The sequence below is a fragment of the Xiphophorus maculatus genome, chromosome 10 (genome assembly GCF_002775205.1).
Source record: "Xiphophorus maculatus strain JP 163 A chromosome 10, X_maculatus-5.0-male, whole genome shotgun sequence".
Classification (NCBI taxonomy): domain Eukaryota; kingdom Metazoa; phylum Chordata; class Actinopteri; order Cyprinodontiformes; family Poeciliidae; genus Xiphophorus; species Xiphophorus maculatus.
This window is the reverse complement of record NC_036452.1, coordinates 21,378,682-21,401,568: the sequence shown is the minus strand read 5'-3', so window position 1 is coordinate 21,401,568 and position 22,887 is coordinate 21,378,682. Positions and strand designations below refer to the sequence as shown.

The 22,887-nt window shown below is 38.7% G+C and overlaps 1 protein-coding gene and 2 long non-coding RNA genes across 3 annotated transcripts; 1 reads left to right on the top strand and 2 right to left on the bottom strand.

Moving 5' to 3' along the window:
• Positions 1 to 552: 552 nt before the first annotated feature.
• LOC111609839 lies at positions 553 to 4,104 on the top strand. Its single transcript, XM_023340501.1, has 9 exons — positions 553 to 789; positions 919 to 972; positions 1,223 to 1,273; positions 1,462 to 1,506; positions 1,594 to 1,622; positions 2,464 to 2,478; positions 2,578 to 2,988; positions 3,117 to 3,323; positions 3,739 to 4,104. Exons 1-9 carry the CDS (start codon positions 702 to 704, stop codon positions 4,003 to 4,005), a joined length of 1,167 nt encoding a protein of 388 aa, XP_023196269.1. The 5' UTR covers positions 553 to 701; the 3' UTR covers positions 4,006 to 4,104.
• Positions 4,105 to 5,208: 1,104 nt separating this feature from the next.
• LOC111609938 lies at positions 5,209 to 6,901 on the bottom strand. The gene is made up of 3 exons (XR_002753410.1): positions 6,373 to 6,901; positions 6,172 to 6,284; positions 5,209 to 6,065 (listed from the first exon to the last, which is right to left on the bottom strand). It is a non-coding gene; the product is annotated as an uncharacterized LOC111609938 (long non-coding RNA).
• A 1,780-nt stretch (positions 6,902 to 8,681) lies between these two features.
• LOC111609939 lies at positions 8,682 to 9,748 on the bottom strand. The gene is made up of 3 exons (XR_002753411.1): positions 9,636 to 9,748; positions 8,951 to 9,080; positions 8,682 to 8,878 (listed from the first exon to the last, which is right to left on the bottom strand). It is a non-coding gene; the product is annotated as an uncharacterized LOC111609939 (long non-coding RNA).
• Positions 9,749 to 22,887: the final 13,139 nt, after the last annotated feature.

Sequence of the window (22,887 nt, the reverse complement as noted above, 5' to 3'; positions counted from 1 at the left end):
GATTTTGGGTGGTAAAAGTTGAACATTTTAACATGTCCAGACACCATTTCTGCTCAAGCAAACTAAAAGGTTTTAAACAGAACAACCATGTCAAATAATGAGACCGTGAATCTTTAATCTATGTAGAAAATATATTGCTGCTGCTGCTGTAAGCAGAAAATAAAAGAAGTTTTACGGAGAATAATATTTTGGATGAGTTTAAGAATATTGTTTGCCAAAATCACACGGTGTAACTACACTTTCTTTTATATGTTGCAGTAATTGAATCTTTTTGAGGCAATTGGTTTGCATAAATTAAAGTAAATACGACCTATTTTTCTGCTCCACATACTTAGCTAACAATGTGCCAGTTAGCTTCCCAGTCTGAACCTCTGGGCAATGTCTTGATTCAGTCAAATTTTCTATCTTGTATCTCCTGAACTCTGATATTTTGCTCGCTGGTCTTCATCGTGCTCTGAATGGAGTATCGGGTTTCTCTTACTTTAACCCGCCCAACTTGCACCTGATTGGCATGTTAGCCTTTTGATTCCCTCCCAGCGAGGCGGTGCTTCACAAAGCAAACTGTTTGTCAAACTGTTGATCTGCCTCATGGCTGTTTTAGAAGATATGGTGACTGAGTTTTAGAGAGTACTACCCAGCTCATCTCTTTTCCACAGTTTTTTTCCCACTTAGTTCCACTACTGCAGTGGATTTTATAGTCAATGTTTAAAGCCAGCACAGAGTCTAAAGCGATGGAGGAAATTTACGTCAATATGGAACCTGATGGACAAACCGCATCTAATCACACAGGTAAGAACAAAGTTACAGAGAAATCTAGCATGTAATGAATTCAATTTTGCTAAGGTTGAGGTTTTTGTTAAGGTTTGAGCAGCTTCTTTTTTTTCCTGCAGAGCTTTGACTGTCTAAACTGATTTACAGGAAAGAGGAGGAAACCTGGACCTGAGTCAGAGGAGCAGCAGGAGTCTCCATCCGGTTGGTGAAAAACCTGAACTGTCCCTTTAAATGGGTTTAAAATTGCTCCTTTAAGAACAATGAACATTTCCTGTTGATCTTAGACCCCCCGCTGCTGGGTAGAAAGTGAAGTTTAATCACTGTGATTCATTTCTCAAAATGTGCTTTGCTGCTGGTGAAAAACCTGCAGCTAGATTCATCTCAGTTCTGGGTCGGCTTACGGATCAGAACCGGATTAACTCATGTTGATCCGCCTCTCTGTGTTTAACAGAGTTAAAGAAGAAGACTGAGAGTGATGATGATGATGATGATGTTAAAACTGGTGAGTTTTTACTCCCGTGTCTTCAAACTGGGTTTTTCTGACATGTTATGTAAATAGACTTGTGATAATGAGTAAATAACTTCTACACACTATCAGAATCACTCAACACGGTTGTATTGTTTTATGAGGTCTCTCCTGATATCATTAATCTGACCTGCTGATGATCCGCTGCTCTTCATGTTTAACAGGGTTTGAATCTGATTCAGATTCTTCAGGTGATGAAACTCGAGCTGGTGAGTTTAATGAATCAACTTCACAGACAGAATCAAGTCAAAGTCTGTTTATTCAGAAACTCCCTGACTCTTCTTCTTCTTCTACAGACGATCCAGGAAGTTCTCAGTCTGAGAAGGTAACTATCACAGTAACCAACAGTAGAGGTTGCGCCAACTAGTCTTTGCTCTGCAATGACTTTTTATAGAGCTTGTTGACTAGTTACAATCATATGACTAAACTGATTTTCCCAAGAAAATGTAAGATGAACTTGGTGAGTTTGTCAGCTTGAGTTGTATAAAAATGTATATAATTTACCAAAGGGGTTCTGTAATAGGAGGTTTGCATGGCATGTAAAAAATAAAATAAAAAAATTCAGACAATATCCGAGTGTCAGACATGTTTTCACAACTTGTAGACTTCTCAATGCAGACTGTCACTTCCAGCTCTGACAGTAAACGTGTAGATATTGTAACGTAACCTGAGTTACAGGACTACCATAGGCTAGCATTCAGCGTTAGCTTTTGCTAATTGACAAATCATGTTCGTGCCAAACACCTAAACAAAACACTCGACATCATTATGTTCTTACATGGCCATCATCTGCGGATTAGAGATGAACAGTGGGAGCAGAACCTCCTTTTAGTCCCAGTCTTTACATAAATCCTGACATGTTCTGCTGGTAGGTTTCAGAGGAATCCTTCCTAAACTGACCTATGCAAACTGCAATTTTCTTAGGCAACGTCGCAGGGACATTGCCAAAGCAAAAATAAAAAGCATCCATGCAGCTCTGTTCTCCATCACCTGGCGAAAATGTATGTTTTTTTGAGCTACGGAGGGCATTTGATATACTGTGTTCCAGAGCACTGTATGACTTTGTAAAGTGACATTGCATCTATATTTTAGATATAAATTTACTGCAGAAAATGAAAGTCAAGTAGAAAATATGTCTAACCAATAATTGTCTGTTCTTTTTTCAGAAGGTTCCTGATTGGGTGAGTTGGACACTTAGGTTTTATTAGAAATATTCCATTTTGTTCCCGTGTTGGAATTTGCTTTGTGACTTTCTATCATTTCTCTGAACCTGTTTCCAGAGACAGAGCATCAAGCTGCTGAAGGAAAGTGGAGACACCAATGGAAAACCTGTAGCTGGAAAGGTTATGCAGAAATGTGCTCTGTGTACGTATGAAACCAAAAAGAAGCAGGAGAAGAAGTTCTTCCATCTGGCAGTCGCTGACGAGACCGATTGCATTAAAGTCATGGTATATGGAGAAGAACTATTTAATGAAGTTGAAAAGGGACGACTTTACCTTTTCATTAATGTGGAAGTGGATGTAGTGTATGGTGAGATGGTGATGAAGGTGACCAACCAGAGCAGAATCTCAAAGACCAACGGCATTAAAGTTCCCAAGACTCTGGAGCTGCAGAGTCCATTGTTTCCCATCGAGAAGATCCAATCCTTTAAGGAGAAAACAGCAGCGAGTGTTAAAGGAACTGTGATTGAGGTAAGTGATTACTGCTGATAGCAGATTCACAGCAAGAGATTTGTGGCTCTCTGTGTTTTATTATGCCGCACTGAAAACATTCGATCGTTTCAAGGATTGGTTTATAATCACTTTTTTTTGGTCCTCAGATTAAATGCCAGAAACTTGGTACCAAAGCAAATGCACACGAGTTCCAACTTGAAGATGAAACCGGTTCCATATGGATCAAGCTGTGGTGCAAAGAACAGCTGAGAGGAATGTCAGTGGGAGATGTGGTCAGAGTGACCAACCTGCGGACAAACCTTTACAATAAAATGGTGTCTCTGAGCTCCACCGACTTCACCAGAATTCATAAGGTACCGGTTATTATTCAGACTGCAGGAAATCCAGAGTGCAGAACGTTGCGTCTCTGTGTGACAGAGAACGTATAAATGTGAAGCGGAATTAAAATTATGCATCTTTATTTACTTTTTCCACATTCAAGATGAACGACTAATGAATGAATGAATATACTTTAAACAACATAAGACCTGGGTAGATGGGTGCCTGAAGCGACTGCCCTTTTGTTACATGAGAATAACAACATTATGAGGGGGGAAAATCTCACACGGATTCATTGGAACTGAATAAAAACGATGCTTTGTAGGTTACAGAATATTATAAAGATCATTCGGGAATCTAAACATGTCAACTAATTTTATTCAGATAATTCAAGTGTTTGGTTACATGTGTATTAATTCATTATGATCCTGTTTCCCTGTTTGTGTCCAGATGAAAGCTGCTGCTGTCCAGAGTGTCACCATGCAGATTGTAGGGATCATAGAAGCGGGAAAGGAGCAGTCTGAGCTGGACGTGCTGATCAACGACAAGTCCAGATCCTTCTTCATCCATTCTTCTCTCCTGGCTAAGGTTTTTGGTGTCAGTCTGGATGACGACTTCAAGGACAGACTTGTGAAGAAAATCCCGTTTTCAGCCAAAGGAGAAATAAAACAAAACAAAATCCAGACTCTTAAAGCTGCAAGAGCCACCAAAACTTAACAGAACCAGAGCTTTTAAAGCTGAACGTGCTGTGGCCATTTATGATAACACAATCGAGTCAGAAGTGCAAGCAAATAAACCACCTGTTACCACCCACAACCTGGAAATTTTGGTTTTTGGAACAAAGAAGGCCGCGACAGAATGAGTCTTTTAAGTTAAAATCCTAAATGAGCTATTGGTGGAGAAACAACTTACCGTTAGGGATGCTCCGATCAAGTTTTCTGCTGCCGATTCCGATACCGATCACCAATGAGACCAATCTTTACCGATCACCTGGATTGACTGTTAATTTTTTGTTTTAGATGTAAATGCTACCATCTGACAAAATTAAGAAATTATCCGGCAATAAATTTACCTAACTTAGGCATAAAAAAATGCTAAATTCATGCAGGCACAATACAGCAGCTATTCAATCAAAAGGGCAACTGAAAAAACCTCCAGTCAGTAAAATAATATTTAACAGTAAGGCTCTCAGTTCCATAAATTATTAGTCAAATAAATCTGCCTATATCAAATAATGACAAGTAATAAAGGATGCATTCATTCAAAGTCAAACGCAGGCTGCATCAAAATAAACAATCTTTCGTGAGTGCTGATTAATGCTGGCTCTGATTGGTTATTTGTTCTGCAGAACACAGGAGGAGATTTATTATTTTTTTCAGAGATTATCTGTCTTTTGTTAGGACAGTGAAAGTTTTAATACATATCTAAAATATTTTCTTTTTTTTTTTTAAGTTACGTGCCGCAGCTTTAAGCAGATTTCATTCATTCCAGAGTTCAATCAGCGAGATTATTCATTTTGTGGTGATCCTAGTCTAAGAAAGAAAGAAACAAAGAAAGAAAGCAGCAAATGTACATGTTGGTTCCCCTGAAAATACGGATAAATTCAGTCACTGTAGGGTTAAAGTAATTTGAAGAGGGAGAAGCGTATAAACAAGTCAATGACGAGTCAATGACATGATGCATTCTGCATTTTTTAACTCGGTTAACTTAACGTTTTGTTTTTTTTTACTGACTTTAATACATTTAAATCGCTACGTTGTTTGATAAGTAGAATGGAAATGACTTTTTTTGTAAACGGTCTTGTAAATTAGCGTTTTATAAATCAACTGAATTGAATTAAGAAATTTGACCATCGGATTGGACTGAAGAGAAATGATGAGCAATGTTTTATGGGTTTTATAAAGCAAAGATTGGTATTTTTGTAACATCAAAAGTTCATTTTGAGGCAAAACTAAGAAATTTATAAAAATTTCAAATGGCATTTTCCTACATACCGTTGCCTGGTGTTTTAACAGGTAAAGGTTGTCAAAAACTATGATCTTAAATTTTATTTACAAAGCAATTTTCAAAGATATAAGTCTTAATATTCTGTACAACATCATTCACAGGTTACAAATACTAAAAAAGTCAAGCATCAGAATCACTAAAAACTCATGACAAAAAAAACTTGTGACAACAATCTTGCTCCTGAATTTGGGTCAGAAAAATAAAGCTAGAGAAGCAAACTCTTTCACAATTTAGATTTACAGATTCATAGGAAAAGCTACGTTTTCAACAACTATATAGATTTAGAAAAACAAAAAAAACAAATTTTAGGCATAACTATTGTATTTTACCTGCCTCAGGGGCTTTGTTGGATCACTTTATGTAGCATGATTTAGTAGTAGCATCATGTAATATGATATTCACAGAGTGCAACATCAGTGTTTGGAATAAGTTTCGTATCTTTAATGGCAGGAAACATCATTTTTTACATCAGTGGGGTGTTAAAAGTCTTGTATCTAAACATCTTATGGGGAGGTTTTTATTGTTTCCTTATTTATTGTTTCCTTAAAACTGTTTAAGGAGTGTTGATTTCATCCAAAATTTTAAGAGATTATAAAGGATTTAAAGCTAAAAAACCCACAATGAAAATGTGCTACACGGCATGCATTTGAAGCTTTGACCCAACACAGGGCAGGCTGTATACTGCGATGGAGATATTTGTCTCTTTAAAGATCTGTTCCAGGATCTTTGACACCTTTGACCACTGCAGCTGGTCCAGGCCACAGCCAATTCTGAGGGAGGAGATACGAGACAAGCAAATTGATTAATTATTCCCAATAAAGAAGAAGATTTAAGGGTATTTATTATAGTCATTTATTCACAGTAGTTCCTACAAACCGGGGTATTGATATCCTATTGACACCATTTTCTAAGCAGTGAGATTTCATGTCTTCCAGACTCTGTCTTAGGTTGACATACGTGGGTTTCTGGCTGGCTTTTGTCTTTGTGATCTGAGACACATAATAGGAAAGATACAGTTACCAGATTAAATAATGAAACAGGTTTTGGTCCTATGCAGTATAATTGTGGTATGTTTACCAGATAGTAGATGAAACGTTGATCATGTGTCAGGACAGCACACTGCCCCGGCAGCTTCTCTATTAGGACATAAAAAAAATACAAAACAGGATATGATTTAGCACTTGCTGTTGAAATCAGACATTTGAATGAACTGCAAAAACATAAAACATTTTTTCCAAAACAAAGATTTTAGTAACTAGTCTGACTCACTCTGCTCCTTTAACTCTGAGACTCGACCAAACTTCTTCTTGAACATCGCCGCTATGCCTGCTCCCATGCGACAGTCTTCACTGATGCAGTGGGCCAAGGATTCATCGCGTGGACAGGAGAACAAATCTCCGGTGACATACTTTAATGTCCAGTTGGTTGATTGATAGAGTTTCTCAGTTTTACCCATGTTCATACTTTCTTAAGCGCAACTTGGAGAAAACTATAACCATAAAGTACCAAATTGGTAACGGCGCTTACTACAGCCCTGCTTATCCCCTCTACATGTGGCCCCACACTAGGCTCTGTCTGTTTATGCCTTAAAGCACCACCCACTTTGCAGAATTTTTTTCCAAATTTGTCCGGGGGTTGTTAGTCCCAGTAAACTACAAAAAGCTGGATTTTCTGTTTGCCTGAAAAATGAACTTTTGATGTTACAAAAATACCAATCTTTGCTTTATAAAACCCAAACCCATAAAACATTGCTCATCATTTCTCTTCAGTCCAATCCGATGGTCAAATTTCTTAATTCAATTCAGTTGATTTATAAAACGCTAATTTACAAGACCGTTTACAAAAAAAGTCATTTCCATTCTACTTATCAAACAACGTAGCGATTTAAATGTATTAAAGTCAGTAAAAAAACAAAACGTTAAGTTAACCGAGTTAAAAAATGCAGAATGCATCAAGTCATTGACTCGTCATTGACTTGTTTATACGCTTCTCCCTCTTCAAATTACTTTAACCCTACAGTGACTGAATTTATCCGTATTTTCAGGGGAACCAACATGTACATTTGCTGCTTTCTTTCTTTGTTTCTTTCTTTCATAGACTAGGATCACCACAAAATGAATAATCTCGCTGATTGAGCTCTGACATGAATAAAAAGTCATTCAGTTACTCATTCAGCTACTCAGAATCAGCACAACATTGACTCTTTCCATCTTTAAGATGACTAGAACAAACTCCTCACTGTTGAATCCATGGTGTTGGCATCACTTTATTACAAATGATAGTAAATAATTGGAAATATAATTTTACCAAGATATAACTTAATCCTCTATTACCGGACACAACTGGAACTCCATAAAGTTTCGTAGTAAAAGTCACATTAATACACAATCAGAACGCATCAACCGATTCTCCGCAAAAATACAAAAAAAAAAAACCAACCAAACAAAAAAAAAACGTTTGTTTATCACGTCAGAATTTTAACAAGAAAGAAAAACACAGAGTACAAGCGATAAAATTGTTGTGTTATTAGATGCAGGTCACAACAGTTGGAAGTGTACATTTCATCTTTAGGGTTTTATGTAACACCGTAAGCTACATTATTGTTGGTGAATAATATCACAGTGAACACAGATCCTAATCGTCCATCACTAGTGGATCTGCTCTTCTCTTCTTCCGCAGCCCTTGGATGAACAGGAACAACTGATGTTTGTTCGTTCTGTAGGACACAATTTCCCTTTAAGGAGAAAAAAATCAAAGTTTAGTTTGTTTTACATCGTTGTTTTTCAGCACACGCAAATGATAGAGCGCTTAATAAATTAAAATAAAAGTTGTTCATTTACATTATATTCATTTAGACCAAAAAGGAAAGTTATTAGTTATACTCTAGAATTCAGAGTAGAATTCAATTTTTAACGAGATCCAAATTTTTTAAAGTTTTTGACCAACCTTAAAGTGTCTTCAGCTCGTGGAGCCGTTTCAGTGAAGTTAGCGATCATGGAGGGAAACTCGCTGCTGCTGTTCTGCTCGGTCAGAATGTTGCTGATGTCAGAAAAATCTGCTGTCATGTGATGAGCTGCAGAAAAAAATTAACAAACATGTTTGCAAAAAGAAGTGGCAAGACCGTGTTTTCACTTAAGACTTACAAAATTGTTTCATGATTTTGGTTATGCCTGTAGAATTTAAACTGAGGTAACACTGAACAATGAATCGTTGGGTAAATAGTTTGAAAAAGAGAAGATATTAAAGACACGCTAACCTAAATGGCTGCAAATGCAACCATTGCTGGAAATGAATCAAACTCATGTGTAATGTTTCACCTCTCTGCAGCACTTTGAGTCACTAAGCTTTATTCTTTTTAAACCTTTGCTATTTGATCAGTTTGATTTTAGAAGGGGAACAATGACTTTTTTTTTTTATATATATAACAGAAACACAAAATCTAGTCTTTTTACATCTGTAAGATGACTAAAACAAGACTCACTGTGTACGCTGAGGGCGATGAGTTCAGCCAAAAGTAAAACATTCAGGATTCCCAAACAGACAGCCGCACGGAGGCAGAGCCTCTCTTTGGAGCTGCTCCAACCTTAACAAAAACCTCAACCTTAGCAAAATTGAATTCAATACATGCTAGATTTCTCTGTAACTTTGTTCTTACCTGTGTGATTAGATGCAGTTTTTCCAACAGGTTCCATATTGACGTAAATTTCCTCCATCGCTTCAGACTCTGTTGGCTTTAAACATTGACTATAAAATCCACAGCAGTAGTGGAACTAAGTGGGAAAAAACTGTGGAAAAGAGATGAGATGTCTGGTGTTCAACAAAACAAAAGGTAAACGTATTTTACCAAATAAAGAAATTCATGAACGCAGATTCATTATTAGTTTCTTAAATATCTTACACAATGTAAAATTCTTCAAGGTTTCAATAGTTTCATAAGTTCATATTTGCTGATTCGGTTCTGTATCGATGAATATTTATTTATCCTTTTTCTTCGTTTTCCTTCAGCTTGGTTAATCCTACTCATAATAAACACTTTACACTTTTCCATGGGTGAAAAAATAATTGACTCTTTCCATCTTTAAGATGACACAAAATTAAAAATTGTTTTAAATCACGGATAGAAGGATGAAAAAATACATCTGATGTTGCGATGTTCTTGCTTCATCTTGCTCCTGCGGATGGCTGTGTCCAAAAATATTTTACAGGTCTCATTACAGGTCTCATTCCATCCTGATAACTAGTCACAGCCTTGCTCTCGGTAAAAACAACTATCATCTTTGTATTTTGCTTTCTAAATCCTCTTTTAACCCTGTTTCTTGTCCAGTAGCAGAAACACTTACATTAAGAAACCACAGGTGTTGAACTGAAATCCTCCTTTAGTCCAGAAAATATAAAATACCTGAATTGCATTATTACAAAACTTCTATAACCGTTGGATCGAATAATTATGGAATTGTACTTATTTATTCATATTTTAAAGATATGTACTTTTAGGACAGCCATCTAGTAAAAACAAGCTGCATGAGCCGGCTAGTACTGTCTAAACCTCAGTCACCATATCTTCTAAAACAGCCATGAGGCAGATCAACAGTTTGACAAACAGTTTGCTTTGTGAAGCACCGCCTCGCTGGGAGGGAATCAAAAGGCTAACATGCCAATCAGGTGCAAGTTGGGCGGGTTAAAGTAAGAGAAACCAGATACTGCATTCAAAGCACGCTGAAGACCAGCAAGCAAAATATCAGAGTTCAGGAGATACAGGATAGACAATTTGACTGAATCAAGACATTGCCCAGAAGTTCAGACTGGGAAGCTAACTGGCACATTGCTAACTAAGTATGTGGAGCAGGAAAATAGACCGTATTTACTTTAATTTATGCAACCAATTGCCTGAAAAAGATTCAATTACTGCAACATATAAAAGACAAGTGTAGTTACACCGTGTGATTTTGGCAAACAATATTCTTAAACTCATCCAGAATATTATTCTCCGTAAAACTTCTTTTATTTTCTGCTTACAGCAGCAGCAGCAATATATTTGCTACATAGATTAAAGATTCACGGTCTCATCATTTGACATGGTTGTTCTGTTTAAAACCTTTTGGTTTGCTTGAGCAGAAATGGTGTCTGGACATGTTAAAATGTTCAACTTTTACCACCCAAAATCCTCACTACTTTCAAATAGTTCACTTTTTATTTGATTTTAGTTGTTACATGGACTCAACTTAAATAGATTAACTTATAAAGCTTTTTTTCTTATATCCAAATGTTCCTGCCACTTGTTTAAGATGAGTACATACAACAAGTCGATGATAATTAAGTGATGTTTGCTTGAACTTTTTGTTTAAGTCTAATGTTTTATTTTACAGTGAGGAAGGCCGGAGTCTAGCTTTAGCAGATGGCTGAAGGCGTCTGATCCGCTTCAAACTCAGTACCTGTTTACTCCAAGGCAAAACTTTGGTAAGGTTAAATTTAGTGGCTAAAGAAAGTCAGACGGTTTATTCTCCAATGTGAGAAATCCCTTGAGGTTGTCAAGTTTCTTGTTTGATCAGATCTTGTTAGTCAGTATGATTACTAATTATCGGTTGATTCTTTTGTATCTAGATGCAACGTAATCATTCAATTCACAATTTAAGTTTTATTATCGGGATGCAGCAGATAAAATATTTCATAGTATATATCACTGATTCCTTTCATACAGTCTAAACTCCCTGAAAAATAGACCTTTCAGAGAAATATAATTTTGATTGCTTTGAGTATAATGATATTTTACTTAATCTGACTGATATGATCTTCTTTAGCGCATACTGATGCTTCACATTGATCATTTATAAGCTTATCAATTACAAGAGGTGTTGAACTGTCTGTTAGAGAACATTAGTGAACAGACAGCATCAAGGAACAAAAGCTGCAGATCATTTTTAAGGTAACAAAACAATTCACCATGTTATGAGCAACTCTTGGAGCATGGTTGTGTAGTGAGTATGTTTAAGTTTTAATTTTAGGTAAAGTGTACCAATAGCAAACTTAGTCAATGTTATTATAAGTGGGGCTAGTTGTCAGAAGATGTAAGTAAGTCTCGGTGAGACGGAGTATTTAAGAAAAAAACACTGATTTAATTGTTGGTTGATAGCCGGCATATATTTAAATTTGTGCAACAAACACCAAAAGAATAAATACTATATAAAAAAAACCGGAATGGCTATTCAGTTTGATAAATAAATCAATATATTATATTGAATAAATCAATATAAATCCAAGGGCACACATTAAAACATCAAATCTAAATAAATAATATGAATTATATTAATTATTTTAATACAGACTGATGGTTCACGTTGATCATTTAAAAGTTTTAATAATGAAAAATTAAAAAAATTAGAGGTGTACTATATTTCGTTAGTGAACACACTAAAGTGTGTAAGATAATGGGTGGAGGGAAAGCTGAAAGATACATAAGAGCCACCTGACCGTGGCCTGTTTAGTCCCTGTCAGATATTGTTCATAAATACATTTACAGATGAGGAACATTTCCTGACATGTATTACACTAGCAACTGTTACAGAAAAAAAATCTATGAGTTTAAATGTATTTAAACCAAGATTTACTATTTTGGAGAAAACATGAAGCAGTGGGAAGATCAGCGCTGATTCAACAGCAAGAAAAAGATTGAACAAAATCATTCACAATGATGCTGGACCAAATTCTGGAAAAGTCTGGACAAATTCTTTAACTGCGGAAAGATATAAGTTAAATTTGAGTAGGCCTGTTTACTGTCTGTCACATATTCTTCAGAAGTACGTGTACAAATGAGGAACATTTACTGAAATGTTTCACACTAGCAAGTGTTACAGAAAAAGAAAATCTATAAGAGTTTAAAATTTAAGCGATGAAGGAAATCACAAACTCATAGTCAGCACCGACTAGTCGTGCTACCCTAAATAATATAGTAAAACAGTTAAACTGTAGGTTTTCTTTAGAGGTATGTGTTTATTATTGCGCCTGGACGCACACACCCCCACACGCCGACACACACCTCGCACGCATACACACATACACAGATGGCATGGATAAATCTAAACTTATCTAGGAAAGGTGACAATCTATGTATTAATCTTGATACTGATGATCACTTATTATTTTTTGTGCTCTAATTGTACTGTGTTTTTCATTTGCTCACAAGTGGTCACATGTGCCACTGGCACACAGATGGAGTGCTGCAGATCCTGAGAGCTGATAGCTGATAGTCAACCAGTATGGTGATCAGAGGTCATCATCCTGAGGGGCTTTTAACCCACCTCACACTTCTGTTTAAAACCAGAGGTAACTACAACAACGCCTCACACAGATGACAGGTGAGGCCTGTCCGGTATTATGTCACAAACTCATAGTCAGCACGAGAGAGCCGGACAGCTGGCAGGAACCCTTTTCCCGCGCAGATTCCGAGCTGATAATCGATGACGGTTTGAAAATCTGTTTTCCGGAGATATAGAGTTTCCTTGCAGGCCATCTGTGATGACCCTCAGGTCAAGAGAATCCCCCAGCACGAGAGAGCCGGACACACACGCACAAACACCAAATGGCTTAGTGAGAAAAACCGGAGGTAACTACAACACCCCAAATCTATTTAAATATACTATAATGTTATATTATTCTAGATTATCTAACACTTATTGTTTTTTCATACTTTAATTGTATTATTCTTAAAACTCAATGTTTTTTCATACTTGTACTATTTTTAAAACACATAGCGGGAATAACAGATGGCGTAACAGATGGAGTGGGGGATGGGTGGGGGATGGGGGGGTGGGGGGTGGGGGGGTGGGGGGGGGGGGGGGGATTAATAGCAATCAATTAATTAGGGTCTTTAATTACTCATCCATCAAACTCCGATTAAATTTTGACAGAAGGGTGCCTATAGAGTCTCTCTGTGGAGGTGTGACTACACTCAAGCGAATCTAAACAACAGGACTGAGACTCACTTGCAGCCGAATTTGCCGATGCCATCCCAAAATTGATATTACATCATAAAACCCGCATTGTCTGAGTAGCTCTTGACATTCAAAATGCGAAATAATCACAGAAGAAGTGGAGCAAGCAGGACTTCCAAACTTTGCTTATTCCGGGTCTGGGCTTTATTTGACTCCTCCCCCTGTGCCCTCTGTCTTCTCTGTCAGTGATCGTCACCCTCAAGGCTTTGATTACAAATTATAGTTCACTTGCTAAAAAACACAATTTGAATGCAAACTATACCAAATCATAAAGTAAAGTCTGCTTTTAGTCTGTACAAAATCAGCAGACCAAAGATGTAAATACTATTCATGCTCTGTATCTTGTAGCCTCAGGTAAGCGTGGTAATGAAGACAGATTGGTAAAGTGAATGCTTTTCCTTTAGGCACAATTTTTCATTTAAAAAAAATAAATAAATTCTGTCCAAAAACACATTAAGGTACATGACATGGAACATAGAGTACTTACCAAACATAGATGGCATTTCCATACAATAAAAGACACAGCAGCACCAACAACAGAAGCGATACCATGTGAAACCAATTTTTTTTAAAACTCACATTTTTCAAAATAAAATTGCTGTGTTAGGATGTACGTATCGAAATAATAATTGTATTTCACAAAACTGCAATAGAAACACTTGTTTTCGCATCACACGAGTCACATGATCCAAGATGTTACTACTGGCAAAAACTACAACAAAGACGACAGGAAGTGGTGGGGGAATGACGGGGCTTTTTTTCCAGACAATGTGTAGCTGGTTCCACCAGAACTCTCACAGCATCATACAGTTCATAAAAAGCTGTATTATCATTCCAACATGTTCAATCCTTAACTCTTCTGCAAAATGACTGATTAGAATTTCCCCAAAATGCCGCATACATAGCCGCGCCCAAGTATGAGGGGTTTGTCGCTCCAACGCCTGAATAAGACGCCGACGTCCCCTCTGATGGCCGACAGTGCTAGTGTCATGGCTGAATTTTGAATATATTTCACGTAACTGTTTACGTTTTTCGCTGCCATGATTTTTAATGACTTATCATGTGAACTAGCTTAGTCACAGTTCATTTCATGTCTTATCTAATGAAAACAATTCGGCAGAATGGCGACAAAGATTTACACACAGTTGTAATGGAATCGCAACTATAGTCTCCTTCCCTTCATCTTTCTCTCCTTTTTCACGTCTGCTTCTCATAAATTGTGTTTTGCCTGTAACGAAATCTCAGTAAACCGTCAGTGATCTCTGTAGGGCCACTGTTCTTTCACGGTGCCCAGCCAGGGCACTGGTACAACATAAAGTGATTAGAAACTTTACTGTCGGTTTAATTTCCAAAGGGCAACCCTTTCCTCTGCCCAACCACCAGTACCACTCCCACCTCTCACATTAAACTGGAACTCCACTCTCAGACCCAGCCCAGATCTGTTTCTCCATTCCCACTCCTGAACCAAGCCGTAGAGTATCCAAACCCCATGCACAGACCAGGCCCCGGGGTGGGCCCGCCGCTCGCCGGCATCTGGACTCAATCTGGGGTGTTTGTCGTCGGGAATTGAATCAAATTAAAAAGTTTAATATTTAATGCGACACCAAATGGAAGCAGAGAGGGGAAAGAGGGCTTGTGGTCAGTACTAATATCCCTTCTTCAAGAGTCGTGATGCATTCCTGGACGGAGAGTTGCTGGAAATATGCACACATGCATCTGCAAACGTCCACATGAGCACTGGCACTGGCAAACCCAATAAACACGCGGGCGAAGCGCTCAAAGGAGGAGACGGAGCGACGGAGCACGTTGAGTCGGAAGAAGGCGAGCAGAAGAGACGGTCTGTCAATCACACCCGGAGAGCTCGGAAAAACTGTATCTGCTAGAATTCGAGAAGCTATGAGCCATTTCTTGTTACACGTGACTCAAAAGACGGCAAAGTTTTGTGATTAATGCCAGTGCTTTACTTTTATTGATAATGGCACCACAGCATATTGAGCGTGGGTCATTCTGTGGCTTGTTTAAACAGCCCCACTTCACAGACTTCAAATATTTAGTGGCAAAATGCGCAATGATTGATCTAAACGCAGCCAACTCTGGTCTACCATTGGATGATGACTTAGAAGACGTGGAAAAAAACGGGAGCTAAGGATTTTAGAAGTAGGAGTCTGTTAAAATGTTATAAGATTTACCTCAGCAGATAAATGTATTGCTGTGTCCATTAGCTGTAATAGAAGATAAAGCTTAGCACCAGAGCTTTATTTGGTAGTAACATAAAGCTCTTATATTTATCTTAGTAAAGATAAAATATTAAACTGGTACAGATAAGCTAGTACAAGTTTATCTAGTACTGGCCAGATAAGCTACTGGCTACAACAAGTAGTGTACTAGCCAGTAGCTAGTACACTACTTGTTATAAGGGGCTAAACCCTTTGTGAACTTCTACAATCTTAGAACAACTTAAATCCCAAAAATGTCATTTTAATTTATGCAAACTTTGTTTTTTTATGAACATCTAAAGTCTTGTTGCTTTTGAGTTAGGCAGGTTTGTTAACACAAAAGCTGCTGATTATTTGCATAGGAAATGGAGAGAGAGAGAGATTTTTAGCAGGTAACAGGAAGGCTAAACAGGTTACAGCAAAGTTGTCTTATTTCAAGCATGGAAATCCCTGCATGCCAGCGCAACATACTAAATTTGACAATATGGACAACTTTTCTCAGTGTTAAAGGATTTCAATTCTGTAGAATATTAACTTGGGGGCTCTGAATACAGCATTTCTTTTTTCCAGCATGCATTTTACCCATTAGCATAAGATGCCTTTCTGGTTGTAGATTCCTCCTCTGCAGCTGCGTACATCCAACACCACATCTACAACTCTGCATGGCTGTTTAATCAGGCAAGTGAAAACACCTGTGTTTACGCACAGTGACGGCCGCTGAGCTTTGGTTTCTGCAGGGTTTTTCCAGCTGCGCAGCTTAAAGTTGAGTTTGTTTGGTTGTCAACAAAATATCTCCAGACTTTCACTTGTCTTTTTTATTTATTTATTTTTTGCTCCAGTACATGGATACACACGCCTTCTCTTTCATGTTTAGTGAACTTTTCAACAATTCCGTTGCTAAATGTTAATATAATATTAATGAATGTGTTGAACGTGATTCCTACTCTTTATAGATAACAAATCAGCCCAACTAATTTATGGGATCAGGGATTCTGTAGCTGTTTAAGGCCACAGGTGGCATCCAGCATCCAGACATGGAGACTGGTGAATTCCAGCAAGCTATTATGCCAGCACCGAGCTATGGAGGAGTGTTCTTTAGAGTGATGAATCATGCTGCTCTGTCTGGCAAACCAGAGGGTGAATCTGGGTTTAGCAGTAGGCAGGAGAACCACACTTTGCCTGACTGCACTTTGAGTGTAAACCTTTTGGAACGGACCAGATAATGGGATGCGACAGTTCTTCACAGCTTCGTTTAAGTTAGTTGAAATTTTGTACTTCAAACTTTTAGGAACAGTTTTGGGGATGACCCCTTCCTGCTCTAAAATGACTGCGTGTCATTGTTCAGCGAAAGGCCAATAAAGACATAGAAAAGCGAGGTTTGGTGTAAAAGAACTTGTCTGGGATGTAGAAAATCCTGACTCTTCATATGAAAAGACAACTTTGGCTCCTCTCTTTTTCTTGACCCTTTTCTGCTCAGCTCTCACTCTCAGCAGCTCCGCAGTAATGGAGCTTACCAGAGGGGCCGCGTTTCATTGGCTGATGCCCATTCTATTTTTAGCACGACTGCCAAGTGCGTGGCCGTCTCACAAACACATACTTCCCGTTAGCTAAGTACAGCATAATAGCAGCACTGATACAACTTCTACACCTAGAAGCCTGTCTGCTACACAGTCTTACGTTAGCTAAACAGATCAATATGCAATGTGTCTGTATCTGACATACACTAAAGATTTTATTTGAGCAGAAAAGGATTTGGACTAAGCTATTACTCGTGTTAGCCACTCTAGCACCAAGTACAGTATATCAGGCCTAGACACACTCAAACATTTGCTAACAAACCACAGGAATCACCCACTGATTTCAAAAGTAACCTACAAAACGATGAATGCCCGACTTACCCAGCCTTGCAAGAACAATAGGCATCAGTGATCTTGTCCACAGCCATATTGATGTAGAGGATGTGTGGATCTGCCGTTTCCCTCATTGAGCGAAAGCATTTTGCTGTGACGTGCACAATGTTGGAGGCATCGCGTGGCTCAAACATCTTGATCTCATCCAAAAAAGATGACATGAACTTGTTAGTTCCTCTGTCCATTGTAGTAGCTGATATATTGTGAAAATCCGGTAGAAATGATGCACTAATCGAGTCAGAAATACACTGCAGAGAATCAGTCGAAGTGGAAGACGCCATGTTTACATAGAAACAACGCGCCGCGAGGCTTTGTTTGTGAGACTTGAGGCCACGTGGGACTTTCTAGGTCGGTTGTGGGCGGAGCTTGGTAAGGTCCATAGAAGTGAAAAGTTTGATTAAAATATTATACAAAAGTAAGAATGCCCACTTTCCTAGCCAAATGAATACATAAAATAAAGCAAGTAAATGACTTCTCATATAGGGGACAGTGAATGCAAAAGGATCTATCATACAGATAGTCACGGGCTACCGAGCCGGCTCTCCTCTCTGAAAAGAGCTGAACGTCTCATCACTATTTCTAATAAAGTTGAGTCGAAACTACTAACTAGGCCTTCTTGTCCAACATCAGTGTCTGACCTCACAAATGGTAAAAAAAAAACAACCAAAAAACATAAACTCACTTTTAAACCTTCCCAGAAGAGTGGACGCTGTTATAGCAAGGAAGATCAAAAATTATTATATGTAATTCAAGTGGGATGTTGCACATTAAATTGTCTTTAAGGAGAGGTAACGTAATAATTTTGCCAAAACGGTTTAGACGTTTCAACGACTTTGATGAAGTTTTTCCTTTCGTACACATTTGCTGACATCGTGGTTTTTATGTCTATCATATTTGTGACACATGACGGATCAAAGGCTCAGGAGTTATGTAAGCTGTCGACACGAATAACAACGCAGCTAAGCAGATATGTAGACAAGGTTGTTTTTTTTTGCACAATTTTCATGCCAGCTGTGATAGAAAATGTTAATGTAACACATGTGCAGCGTGATTAAACTGGCTGATTGTCCATGTGTGCATGTGATTAACAGTAATGAGGATTGATTTCAGATCATAAGACCACCCTGACGGCAACAAACAACTGGGCACCACCTGGTTGGCTTTCTCGGCGTTGAGCGCGCACAGACACAGATTCCGTATCGCTCATCATCATAAAGACGTTTTGACATCATTGCGCCCCCTCCCTCGCCCCCGACCCCAGCAGCGACGTCGACCTGCGACGTCTCCCGCAGTGCGGCCTGTCAGCGGCCCAACCATCTTCCACCGACGGTTAAAAAAAAAAAACCTCCACCAAATCGTAAGCACATGCGCCACTATCTGACTGTCAGGACGAAACCACATCAAGCGGTGAGAAATCTATTAACGTTGGTGTTGGGAAGGAGGCAATGAAAGCGAAATAAACAAATACAGGCGTCCGATTTATTAAGAACAGATCAGAAGAGCCTTGCTGCGATATTAACGGAACGATCCGATGATGAAATTAGTTGAAATCTTAGACGAAGAGCAGACATGCAGTAAGCATTCACACCCACAAACTTCAATGACTTTCACTGGGTTTTGATCAGATATGAAAATATGAATTTGTGAAAAGCTGAAGCTCGTTCAAGTCAGACTTTGAAAGTCTTGTCACAGATTATCAATTGGTTTTAGGACTGGACTTTGACTGGGTCATTCCGTCACATAAATCTGATTCGTCCTAAACCAGCGGTGGGACTTCAGTTAAAAGTTTAAAAATGAGTTAATTGCAGGGTTTGTAATTATTTATTTATGTATGAACTGTATATTGACAAAATAATTTTAACTCAAAACCATTTTTGCTGCTAATTTATTGAATAAATAGACGTGAGCTCAACAATTGTTTTAGTCTCTTATCAGCGTCGACCGTCAGATTGGTGAAAAGAGATATTATACCCATTCTGAAATCCATCTTTAGAAATGCGGACGCTAACATTAGCGTTGCGGACATCTGTGCTGCAGAAACATGTTTAGCATTAAAATGCTATTTTAGCCTTGATGAGCTTCTCTGACAGGCTAACTTCAACACAAGTCTTTCCCAGCATCCAATCAGATTGCTTCTTTTAAGCAAACACCAACGGAAGCAGCTTCATCACCTGTGCGTCAGATTGACGGTTGTACGGGAAAAAAAACGCGCTCCGGCCGGAACCCTTGCGTTTCAAAGAATGCGATTAATCGCGTTCAAATTTTTTACATGTTAAAATCTGTCATTAATTAATCAAAATGAATGTGTCAAAGTTCGAGTCCTGATAAAAATCATTCTGTCGTAGCTCTGCCTATATGTTGAAAGTCTAACTACCCTCCTAAAGCAACTTTTTTTGTTGTTGTTGTTGCTGATAAACGGTCTAAATATTAACAATAGTAATAATTTTTGTGCAAATTGTGACATTTTTGTGTAAATTTGTTTAGTCTTGCCTAAAACTTGTCACAGCTCTGCCTTCCTTCAGTGGAAGGAACGGCGTCTAAGAACCGCGGTAGGTTCCAGCGGTACGTCACAGATCCGCCTTCTGACATAAAACCATCTCATTGTAGGTTCGGTTGCTCCAAACATCTTGGTGAAATACGTTGAAGGTCATAATTATAGCGTGAAGAAATGTTTGTAACAAGTCTGTTTCCAATGCAGCCGGCGACACAGTTATTGTTACGTTGCATCAAACTAGCCCTCGGTTTAAATCCAATTCTTTGTGGAGGCTACAAGCTCTCTCTGTTATCTTTTGGTATTTGGTTATCTTCCCACTGTCCAGTCTGTGTGACCAGAAAGAAATCCATATATGTTCAGTCCATTTACCAGTGGTAGTTTGTCTCCTGCGTCTCTGTGCTGTACTTTTGATGGGCTGCTGACTTGTGTTGGGTGTACCCAGCCTCTTGACCGCCGGAGACGGCCTTCAACCCACCAACATCGCAGGAAACCAGCGGATGGACATATAATTTACCATCAAGGTGGCGAGAAATTCACATGCTGATGCAAACGGTCTGGATTTATGGTCTTGTTAACAAGCCGCACTCCCTCGCTAGATATGGTTTTCTTGCTTTTTCCTCGTAATTTTCCTCACACGTCTTGATCCCCTTGATTGCCACATTTTCAGTTCAGCAAACCGGCCAAAGCACTCAGAACGCTGCGGGGAAATGCCAGGCTGACCACCAACCTTCTACTCAGCAAACGACCTCCTACGAACACGTCGGTTCAGATCGAGACTTTTCTACTTGGCCAATTTGTTAGAGCAAAACAAGACAGGATCTAATGAGGGCATGCAAAGAAATAAAGGTCAGAAGGAAAAAATCCAGTAATGAAAACAAAAACAAAAAAAATCTGACATCTCAGTGCTAATGTTTTAGCTTCAGTATTTAGGTCTGGCATCCAGGCATTTTCCAGCGTTTTCTTTCTTTCTTTTTGTCCACACTCGGAAATACTGATCACTAAAAGTTCCACGGTGAGGAATTGTTCACATTTACCAATGTGGAGTGACTAAAGGAACTGCCACTGCGTTTTACTGGTTTCCTTTTAGACTCGGTTTCTTCGACGGCAACGCGACGTCGGTAACCGGAGGCGAGCGTCAACTTCACTTCCTACTGTTTACGTTGGAGCGCGAGGGCCCCCGCTCCGCGGACTTTTACTGCCGCCGTTATGGCAGAAACAATAAAACGATGGAAAATATTCCAACATGAGTGTGTGCAATAAAACGATTTGTGTGTACATGCACATAAAAAAAAAAAATTAAAAAAAAGCGTGCGTGCGTGCGCGTGTGTGCTCACGTGTTGTCTGCAGGCGTGTGCGTAGGCGTTCGGTATGCCTGCCAGTCTGGGGCTCTCCTGGCAAAGAGGGCTTCCCAATGCAGCATCAGAGGTGACGAGGTGCGAGGGCGTATACACACACACACACACACACACACACACGGGCGCGCGCGCGCGCGCACGCACACAAACCGAGGGTTTTCCTCAGTCTCGTGCCAAAACGGAGAGGGAGAGAAAAAGACCGGTGTTGGGTGCTGGGAAAAAAGCAGCTTTAAAATCATGAGGGCTTTTTCCACTGGCACGTTCCCACGTTTGGGAAACGCAACAGAAGTGACAGGTTAGTAGGTTTGCTGTAAATTCAGCTCACACACACACACACACACACACGTGCACAGAAAACACAAACAAACGAGAAAAAAAACTAAAAGGAAGAACGATATGCTCAGCGTACACACACTGTAGGAAACTAAACACAAAATCTGCAGAGAAAAATGAAAAGTCCTCCAACTTCCCCACGTTTTTGTCGCTGAAGTCAATTTTATTGGGATTTTATCTGTGATTTGGTTTTTACTTTCTCCTTTTTCTTTTAAAAATCTTAAAACTGAATTTGACGTCAGCTTTGCTAAACTAAAAACGAGGTTTTAGGTTTTTTTTTAACTGAAAACTAAAATTTTGTTTTTCGTCTTTAAAACTACGTTTAAATTGGAGCGGGCAATACGAACTCAGAGTTTCATTGCGATATTTTGTGGCGCTGTTGTGATAACTAAAGATTATGATTTTTAAAAATAAAGTAGGTCGCTTATTTTTTTTAGGTCGCCGTATGACTGCGACTGAACGGCCCAGCATTCATATCAACATTGTTTTTGAAAAATATTCCCATTGGTAACAGGCTTCTCCAACGTTCCTCTCGCTTAATCATATTTTTGAATTTGCGGATATTTACTGATATTTTTAATTTATAGAAATTTGATTCTCGTCATTTTACTGCCATTTTTTTTGTCATTTTTTTTTATTTTATGGGCTCTTGCTAGAACTATTGTTTTTTTCTCATTGATTCTCTTCATCTCTCTGTCTCTCTTGTTTTTTTGACATTTCTTTTCCAGCACATCAGAGCGTTGCACGAAACCTGCTTCGTGAAACAAGTTGACTCGACCCGACACCGAAACAGCATTTAAACTCGACCAGCAATGCAACATTGTTTTTTTTTTTGTGACCGATGACGTCTTGGCAACACCGTGCCAACTCTACGCCATCTTCTCTGTTTTGGATGTAACTTGGTGGCAGGATGTCAGCTCTTTCGAAAATACATTTTATTTTTAGTGGAAGCCATAAAAATATTGTGAACATTCAACCGTCATGTGGACACGGCCTAAAATTTAGCTAAAATTAAAGGAAAAAGTGAAATTCACACTAAACCACCACAGCGTCACTATATTTAACTGTAGATGAAGAGCTTTTTTTTATTTTTTTATGTGTTCCTACCAGCGTGTGTAACTTGTTTCTGCAGCCAGAGATCAGAGATAAATGACAAAGGAGTTGCGTTTGTAGATCTAAAAAGAATGAACGCAATTATTCCTCGAGTTCTTTTTGCGGTGGGCGGAGGTTTGCATTTTACAACTTTAGCTTCTTGCTCTAAAAGGGCTGTAAACATCCTTGCTTGGTTGTGTATTT

Excerpts from the sequence above, each read along its gene's own strand:
- LOC111609839 (XM_023340501.1), top strand. The coding sequence starts at position 702 with ATGTTTAAAGCCAGCACAGAGTCTAAAGCGATGGAGGAAATTTACGTC. Across the intron at positions 973-1,222 it reads GCAGCAGGAGTCTCCATCCG|AGTTAAAGAAGAAGACTGAG; the intron begins GTTGGTGAAAAA and ends TGTGTTTAACAG. Across the intron at positions 2,989-3,116 it reads TTAAAGGAACTGTGATTGAG|ATTAAATGCCAGAAACTTGG; the intron begins GTAAGTGATTAC and ends TTTGGTCCTCAG.